The sequence below is a fragment of the Halyomorpha halys genome, unplaced genomic scaffold (genome assembly GCF_000696795.3).
Source record: "Halyomorpha halys isolate HHAL.00 unplaced genomic scaffold, Hhal_1.1 Scaffold2649.1, whole genome shotgun sequence".
Classification (NCBI taxonomy): Eukaryota; Metazoa; Arthropoda; class Insecta; order Hemiptera; family Pentatomidae; genus Halyomorpha; species Halyomorpha halys.
Window position 1 is genome coordinate 1 of NW_027107724.1, and position 10,102 is coordinate 10,102.

At 26.9% G+C, this 10,102-nt stretch overlaps 2 protein-coding genes across 2 annotated transcripts in view; both read left to right on the forward strand.

Moving 5' to 3' along the window:
- Positions 1-1,060: 1,060 nt before the first annotated feature.
- LOC136795456 (uncharacterized) lies at positions 1,061-5,976 on the forward strand (the record flags this gene model as incomplete). The annotated part of the gene is made up of 4 exons (XM_067046072.1): positions 1,061-1,196; positions 3,192-3,402; positions 5,671-5,777; positions 5,848-5,976. Coding segments are annotated over 4 exons (568 nt in total), but the record flags the coding sequence as incomplete, so codon positions are not given.
- A 2,163-nt stretch (positions 5,977-8,139) lies between these two features.
- Positions 8,140-10,102, forward strand: part of LOC136795457 (ankyrin repeat domain-containing protein 26-like) — a 9,492-nt gene continuing 7,529 nt past the window's right edge. Inside the window, exons 1-2 of the mRNA XM_067046073.1 lie at positions 8,140-8,372; positions 9,678-9,807. Coding sequence (XP_066902174.1) covers positions 8,155-8,372; positions 9,678-9,807 — 348 coding nt within the window. The 5' untranslated portion in view covers positions 8,140-8,154. The remainder of the gene's footprint in view (positions 8,373-9,677; positions 9,808-10,102) is intronic.

The following is a 10,102-nucleotide window of genomic DNA, read 5'->3' on the forward strand; positions in this document are numbered from 1 at the left end:
GTCCTCATGTGTCTTTGCAGACCCAGAAATTATTAGAGTTTGGCTGGGATATGATCCCTCACCCACCCTATTCACCAGACCTTGCCCCTATGGATTTTTACTTATTTCGGGCCCTTCAAAACTCTCTTAACAGGAAACACTTTAATTCGCTCGAGGACTACAAAAGGCACATAAAGGAGTTAATTTCGCAAAAATCTGAGAAGTTCTGGGAGGACGGAATTAAAAAATTACTTGAAAGATGTTAACATGTAATAGATCAAAATGGGTCATATATAATTGATTAAAAATATTTACAAGAATCTGAAGTTTTTATTGAAATCATCAGTGAAAAATGCTACAAACTTTTTATCCTGTGCATGCACCACCATCACCAATTTTTCTATCTCGCCCATTACAAGGGTTGTACTAATCTCATTCTCCTGACCATTGAGGTCTTCTCTGCATTAAAGCTTACAATATAGAATTGATTTTTGATATTATTATAAATTTATTGTTTTAAAATTTTGATCAATTCTTTCTATCCACAAACTTCTCCTTATAGCTCCTTCATAAAATATTCAAAGTTAGTCATAATTATTATTTCATATGATAATTAGATGTTTTAATAACAGTTTTAAGTAAGTAAAAATAGAAGGGTTTAAAATTTATTACATTATATTATTATATAGTTTTAGTTTGAAGATATGTCGTCAATGGCTACAAATTACATGTTTTCATATTTCCAGTACTTCCATGGATATAAAAATACCTCTACAATATAAATATGTTTGTGGTGGTGGTTAGAGTTTTCAAGCCTCATGAAATATAGGATTTCTCTGGTCTTTAAAGAGAAATTATGTAGGCTAGGTGGTCTTTTATTTTGCTGTCAGTAAGATGTAGTCCTCTTTACAGGTGTTTGTAAAACTTAACTGCAGTTGCTTCTCTTGGATTATATAATTATCCATGTAAATTATTGGCTTCACCATTATACTACTTCCTTGTAGGCTGTCATTGGGACCATTGTTATTATATATCAAAATTTTCCAATTTTATTCACCTGCCATATTTATTGTTGTTTCAGGTCACTTGTCAATGTTGAAGCAGCATATTCTAGTCTAACTGATGAAATGACAAAAAGTCATGCTCATATTCAAGAATTAGCTCATAAGTTAAGTATTCAACTAGCAAAAAATGCAGATGCAGAAGCTAAAATTCAAGTATGTTTTATATTTTATTAATCAATAATCTGGCTTACTATTTTACTCTATTTAGAAATAATTTACATTATTAAAAACTATAGTTAATTATGTTATTATAAATTACTTATCAAACCCATAATATTGATGTTGATATCAAAGATGTATTACTCTGCTTTTTCTTGATTAATTGAACATCCAATTATATATATTTTTTTAAATATTTTACAATGTTAATTAGCATTTTTTGTTTTTAATTTAATTTTCCCTCGTCTTTCAACAATTAGTATAACTGAGCTAGAATAGTCAATCATATCACTAGCCAACTCTTTCCATTATTATTTACTCTTCAAATGACATTTTTTAATGCATAACAGCTGAATTTATTTAATAAAATCATTGAAGCTGGTGGATAATATTACTTTATAATGACCATAAATAAACTATTTAATATATTGGAAGATTATTGATTGACTGTGTGTATAGATGAATGGTCCGGGTGCGGTCAAAAAAACTCAAATAGTATAATTATTTACTATTTGAGTTTTTTGACCGCACCCGGACCATATTCCATTCATTTATTTAATATATTGTTTTAGTAAATACAAAAATCTATAACTAAAATTCGATTATTTGAAATCCTTGGAGGAAATGGAGGGATGTTAAAATTAAATTATCAGACCCAGTTCTTTCAAAGGATTTGTTTTTCAATGTAGTGTAGTAGAGATACCATTTTTGCTTACTTACAGTAGGATAAAATTGATAATCAGATATGTTGTATGTATTGTCCCTCTCTTAGTTCATTATATTTAAGATAAAACATTGGTACTCTAATAACTGAAAATTTGATTTAATTAATATTTATTATGTGTCTTTTTTTATGTTATTTCAGATGTTTCTAAATAAATTTGAACAATATTAGAGCCATTATAGTCAAATTCCCCTGGAGGAGCCTAAATAAAGTTCGAATTCACTTACTTTACTTGTGATTTCTTTTCCCGCCCTTTAAGCTTTTTAGAATTGTGTTAGGATTTGGTTATATTTCTTAATATGAGAATAGTTTTACTTGGGAGATGATATTATTATGAAATCCTTTACTTAGCCCCCATTAAGAGTATCAACCTCAGAATCCTATTATGTTTTTATTACTTTTTTTCTAATAAAAAAGTATGATTATTATTAACGATTTTCAAATACTTATTTTTCATTGAGTCTCAAAAAAATTATTTTTTTAGGGTTGTTCAATTTTAAAATGATTAGTTTTAAAGCTTTTAACTGTTTAAATATTTCTTTTCAGCTTAAACATGGAAATGTGATTGCTGTTAAAACATTAAATATTAAACATTTAGTTTTTAATATTATCCATGGGCTTTTAAAAATTATTAGTCACGTTATGAGGCGTTTTGGTGGTGATTTAAGTTCTGTTTTTTTGGAGTTATGTTTTCCCAAAAACTCCCAAACAAAAGATGCAGAGAGAAACTTTTTTTTTTTATAAAAATTGTGTTTTTTTAAAGGTGATTTTTAATTTTATAAATAATATTTGTCTTCCAGAACTGATTCTGGAAACAAAACAGTATCATATCCCAAAATAGAAAAACAATCAAAATGATTGTGCTTATGTTTTTATTACCAAGTTGAATCAGCTGTCAACATTTTATTTGATCATTCTTTTCCTTTGTAGTTTATTTACTGTTTTTTTTTTCTTTTTGTCTGCTACTAAAATGGTCACCAGCTCTTATGTTTATTGGTGTGTACTTTTTATTAATCACACTGTTGTGATGTGGTACCGTACCACATGTTGTGATGTGGTACCGTACCACACAGAGAATGGATGATGGTAACATTTTATTCAGTTCATAGATAAAATATTAAATGCTACAGGTTTAAAATTTTGTTATTATGATATAATGTGACAAGAAAAACAGAGTTTTCTTGACCCAATGACAAGTTAAATAAATTGTAATTTATTTCTTTGACTAAAAATTAATGAAGTCCTCTAAGCATACTATTTTTCAGGACTTAGAAGCTAAGCAGGTTAAAACTATTGAAAGGTTAGAAAATAGAAATAAAGAATTAGAAAAAATGTTGGCATTAAGACATGCAGCTGAAGAGAGTTTGGAAAAACAATTGACTGATCTTCGAACAGCTGAAAATATTGCTAATGAAAAAGCCATGGCTTATGAATTACAGCTTAAAGTACTAAGTAATTTTCCTTCTGCTGATTTAGGTGAGAATGTAAATAAGATTTTTTATTGTCAGATTTATGTTAGATAATTTTAAGAAAATGATTGATACCTCTCATAAATCTGATCCCTGTTTATAAAGATTTATATATTAATTCTACATGCATACATATAAATCTATGATACTAGCAGGGTCCATATTTCAATCCTCATTTATTTTTCTTGAATAAAATTAGATATTTTTATTGTTATTTTATGTATTGTTTGTATTCAGACGATCAGTGGCTTAGACAATAATAGCTATTAATGCTTCCTTAACCAGCAAGGAATAATAAAAAACAATAACTTATTATTATTAAATTTTGTACTTCATTTAATTGTGTATTAAATAGTTCTGTGCTAAACATGAATGTTTATTATATTTTTTGACTGTAGATTATAATAATATATTAGAAGCTAAACTTTGTTTAGTAAAATTGAATCCTTTTTTTATTTTAAAAAATTACTATATTGGCATAATCAAAGTAATCTTACATCTGCCTTATTGTTGTTCCAATCCATACTTAATGCTGTTGTGTATTTAATTAACTTCTCAAAAACAGCAGTCAGAAACACATCTAGTTTCTTTACTTACTATAGATAAGTCTGTTGGATACTTTAAATGACCCTCAAAATGATGTTCGTCACTGTTTTTATATAAAGTAGTAAATAGAATATTACAGAATTCAATTATCACAGAAATACGAAATTACTGTAGGCAGGTTTCATGTACTAGAGTTGTTGTTTTTTTTGTGAAATTTTCATATCTATATATAATTTGTGAACAATCACTTCTAAAATTGACATCGGCATTTAGAATATGATGATAATATTGATTGTAAGTTTTTATTTATCGATGTTCTACAATAAGCTTGGTTTCTCCAAACTTTTAGCTCATTGAGTGCCACACTCTTCTGAGGAAGAAAGAAACTTTTATGTTCAAGGTTGGCAGCGGCTTGTTATTATTAGGCTGAGAGAAATCTTTTCTCACCATTATACTGCATAGAGCAAATAGTTGAGCAAAAAATGGCGAAGAATCAGAGAGGTGGCCCTTAGTGTAAGCCAAAGTAGAATCTAAAGAGGGAACAGAAGATGGTACCAATCATCAAAGATATTGAATATCATTTTACTGTATGACAATGCCTGGGGCTTTGGCTTATTTCACATGCTAAAAGCTGGATGAAATGTATTGGAAAATATAAACACATCTACCATATAGTCTATATTTACCACCATATGACTATCTGATGTTTGACCATTGAAAGAGGCCATAGATGGTAGTTTCACTGATCATACAGGGGTTGAGAGTTTGTTGCACAACTAACTGAAGGTATACCTCTTATTTTTGCAGTTAAATATAAAAAAACTTCCAATTTGGTGTGTAAAAGGTGTAAATGAGGATGATTGTGAAGATAACCATTTACCTGTCATTAAATTTTTAAAAACAAATTCTCATTTGTTTTTAATGATCTTCATAGTTGATCATTAATTATTAATTACAATAATATATTCATTTCAATAAAAATGATTCAGCCTAGATCATTAAATGAATTTTTACTTTTATATTATAAAATAAATTTGACCAATTTTCTATTTATATTATTAGATTATAAAAGTTGATGCTATTTAGAATTGTATTTGATTAAGCCCGTTCGTGTGAAAATATGTGATTATCTCCTAACTCCTAAAAAACTTCTATGAGTATCCCTATGCCTCCAACATCATTTAAACTTCTGTTGGAATCTACAATTATGTAATGGTGAATGAAATGTCTTGGCATATAGGCCAACAGAAATGCTCCATGAATGATGTGTAGAAAAATTGTATTATGTGAAATAATTTCCTTAAGATTGATTACCTAGAATATGTAAATGTACAGAATATTTGATGAAACTTTTTTACTAGTAAGCAAAGACAATAATGAAAGAAGAACAGTAATCAAATATGTCAATGCTGATTAAAATTGCTATTTTAGATTTGAAAATTAATCAGGAAAATCTAAAGAGCAATCCAGATGCTATACCCTGCTACAAACGATAATAATATTTGTTAAAAGTGGATGTGTTTACTTTGTTAAAAATGTACTCACTGTACCATTATTATATTTTTAAATCTGTTGTTGAAATTATTTTAATGTTTGTCTCAGTACATTTCCATAAATTATCTGTTATTGTTTATCAGTTATATTTATCAACCCAAAAACAGATATCTTAAGATTTGATCTTTTATTTTCTTTCTTGTTTCATTTCATAATTATCTTAATTTTTTTTTAGAAGGAATTGAAATTAATGAAGGTGATAGTTTGGATGGTCTTTCATTAAAAAGCTTTGAAGCTAATATGATAGAAACAGATATGCAAGAAAGTTCTAATTCATTTTCTGTAAGTGGTATCAAAACTATTTTAGGTTATTTGTTATAATTTTGGACTTATATTTGTTTGATATTTTTAGTATTGTAAAACTGAAAAAGGTGCTTTGAATGGTGGATGTAAAGAAACCAATAACTTTGCTGATTCAGAATTAACTGACTTGAAAGGTAAATGTATGACCATATTTATACTGTAATTTTATTAAAAATTGTCTAAAAACAGTAAGCAGAAATATATCTGTAGACAGAGTGCTTTGTTCCAATTATTTTGCTCATTAAAACACTTGTGTTGTATTTTACGTTTTATCCAATGAAATATTGTGGCTTGGATTTTATTTTATGTTTTACCTTATGAAATACAGTGGCTTAAGATTATGTAATACATAGTTTAATTATTCTTTTGATGGATTACATTATCAGTGGTGCTAGAATGTTGAAAAATAAACACTTTGGTTTGTAAATTATTAAATATTGTATTTTATATTGAAAAAAAAATTATAGTATGCCCTATCTTTTTAAGTGTCATGTATTCTTCATTGTAATAATTTCAAGGGGTGACAGTCTTAAAACTGCATACATATTTTTTACTCAAGAATTGGATAATCTTTTGGACCTCAAATTATCCATTTTCAAATCCAATCACTGATATCAGACATTAAATACTGTCAACCATCTTCTAAAAATATATATATAAATTACTTTGCTCTAAATTATAGACTTTTAAAAAAGCATGTTCTATTATTTTAATTAAAATCACTTGTATTTTATATTGGAAAAAAAATAATAGTATGCACAATTTATTTTTCTCATTTTCTATTATTTCAATATTTTCATGTCATTCGATGTTCTTTAAGATCATGCATGCTCTCCAATACATACTAAATCCAATATAATATTATTATCCACCATCTAAAAACATAATGTTATCTCATTAAAATACACATTCACCTTTTATAAATACAATCAAGAAAAAGCCAAGCCATTACATAGTATTAGAGTACTTGTCTTATTGTCCTTAAAATTCATTCTTATTTAATTAAACATAATTTGTTATTTTTTACTTTCTCTTACCTTTTTATGGAATATATATTATGGGGAAGGGAGTATTGTGTACGTGCAAAATTTCTAATTTGAGTTTTTGACAAAAATGCACATTTTGAGGTCCCCTGAATCCAAGTAACCAAATCTCCCATAATGGTTTGGTAATATAAATTGGTTCAATCATTTTTTTAATTTTTAGCTTTATTTGAAATTTTCTAGTCACCGAAATCAAAATTATGATTATTGCCCATGCTATGCTCAGCTAGTGCTGTAATGTTAATATTATTTGGCTTTGTTACATTCATTTTGTGCTGATTTATTTTTATTTTAAAATTTTTCCATGTCTCACCAATATAATATTGATCTGGGTAATGTTGACATTCAATTTTGTAAATGAAATCCTGTTTGCTATAATATTCTATTTTGTCTTACTGTCATATTTGTAATGTACTTATTTAATTTATTATTGATATCTGATCCACCTTCTCTATCTCCATGCTTATTTATTACCAACCACTCTGTACTTGGATTAAGTGCCTGTTTAATTTATTTCCTTCATGAAAACTTCATTATTTTTATGGAAAAAAAATCGCTTTATATTGTCAGCTTGTCTTTCCATCATTGATCCAACCGTCGTGTTATGAAATGATGTCTTATTCATTATAAAGGATTTGAGTTATCTTCAGATATGGTAACAACAAATCCGTCATAAACCTACTATTTTCTACCTTATTCTAATGTGTGAACTCTTTTAAACGAATTAGAACTAAGTTAACTAACAAATTTATAAATATTATAAAGAGAATTGAGTATTATATCCTCATATTGTACTGAACACAATATATATATATAAAATTTAGCTCGTAAATCAATAACTTATTAATTTAACTTTAATAATGTTTTACTTATGTTTCTTACTACAAAATTTAAAAAATAATAATTTTAATTATTATTATGTAAGTATTGGGGAAGTATTGTAAACGTAAATAATATAGAAATATCTCTTCTGAAACAAACAAACATAAATTAATTTCAATTGAAAGTATGGTGGTAAATGAAAAATTTGTGATGAACGAACCGCATCAGATTTTTATTTTATTGCAGAACCAGTAATATTATGTTTTGTTTTTTATTGTATGATTTTATTATTTTTTGATGAAGTAAATCTATATAAATTATCTTGTATCCATTTTAATATTTACTTTGGACTATATTTGGAAGTATTCTTATATACTTATCATCAGTCCAAAGTAAATTTTTTCATATTTTATTTTGAAAAAAATGTCAGTCTCTTATTTTAAAAGTTAATATATATAATTTTGTCGGATTTTAAGTATTTAGCTAAATTTATGTATTTTCAAGGACAACTTTTAGAAGCCCAGCAATCTGCTAAACAAAGCCGAAAAGAACAAGCACAAATGATGGACCAAATCATAGCATTAACTGCAGAACTTGAATCTGTTAATATTACTGATGATAATAAAATTCATGAAAAACTCTTTGAATCGCAACAGGAGTGTAATAAACTGCAGAATACCATTTCAACTCTACAGTCAGAACTGATGAGGTATGTTATGTATGATTTTTTCTTTTTAAATTTATGTTGATGGCTAATACAAAACAAAGTACAATTGATCTTATAATGCTCAATTAGGAAATCATACATTTGTTGTATCAAAGGATTATGCATACCTATCTTTTTATTTATACAACTGTAATTAATTTATACATAATGGGGTATATTTATTTATATATATTGGGTATGTTTATTTATATATATTGGAGTATATAGTTTGATACACAAAACTTGAAAATACCGTGAATTATCACTCAATAAAAATTGCCTGTGTAATCAATCAAATCTGAGATTATTATATACATTCTCATTTTTGAAACTTAGTTCATTAAGCAATTACACCGAGAAATTTTTCCGGGAAAAGATGACCTGGACACCAAAACTGTAAGCCACTTATACTCCTTTAAATAGCCTGTGAAGAACAAATCAAATTTAAAAAAAATTAACTGCAGAATGTGCACAAAAATGTTCAAAACCAACAAGATAAGGCCTAAATTGTCATTGAAAAAATACTTCAAGCTGATTAGACATACTTTAGGAAATTCATGAAAACCACATACATGATGAAAAAAAAACTTGGCATGTGAAAGTGTAAGATAAAAAATCATAGCACGTAATGAGTGATTCCCTGAAGTAAGTGAAATATAGACTTAATAGCCAAAGTAAAGCATTTGAAGTGCTAATTTAGAAAGGTAAAAGACCATTACAAATGGATAGCAATCAAAACATCTTATATCTATTTTAAATGAAAGAATAGAAACAAATAGTTTTGGGCACTTGATGAGTAGAAACATGTATAATAAAAAACCATAGTCAGTTAATGAGTGGACACTGAATTTTTTTGAAATTTGCATTGATTTTTTATATAAATTACTTTGTTTCAGAGTCCATAGCTGACGAGATGTTTTTAATAAAATTAAAAAAAAAAGTTAATTTTTTCATGCTGATTTGCGTTTCTTGAAATAACCATTCTAGATATGAGGTGAAAAAATCCAGAATCTAATTCAGCACTCTGACAATTTTCATAGATAATCAAAGGGGAAAAAAATTTTTATTTTTTTTTATAAGATTCCACTTTACGGACGAACCTCTTTTGACTTGACTAAGTTGATGAAAAATTGAGAAAAAAAGACAAATTTGTGCTTATATCTGATAACGTTCTTATTGTGAACAAATGTTAATTTGTTACATCATTCCTATTCTTACTATATATAATTACATTTAACTTGTGAAGAAATATTTTAATTTTGTTTGTTTCATTATTATACTAAAGTTTTTTTTTTTTATCTTTTTTAGTTTGAAGGAAAAATGCTTGATGATTGATGAAGAAAATCATTTATTGCAGCAGAAATTAGATAGTTATAAAAAAGAAAAGAAATTTCTAAACAATAAGTCAGAAAAACAATTTGAAGACATTTTGTTTAAGGTAATTTAATTAAATATCTAAATGAAATTTAAGCATAAAAATCATTATTAATTGTATTATTTCTGGGATAAAAGCATAATGAACCTTTAAATAAAGTCCATGCCTATCAATAATTCCCAGTGTCTCCATAGATATAACAATATCTCTACAATGTATGTTTATTTACCCTTTATTCAAGTATAGGTTCAACTGTCTTAATAGCTCTACATTACCTGGCAATATACCTTGGATCAACATTAAAATTATAGTACAGTAATATAACACACACACATATATGTATATTCATTTTATATAT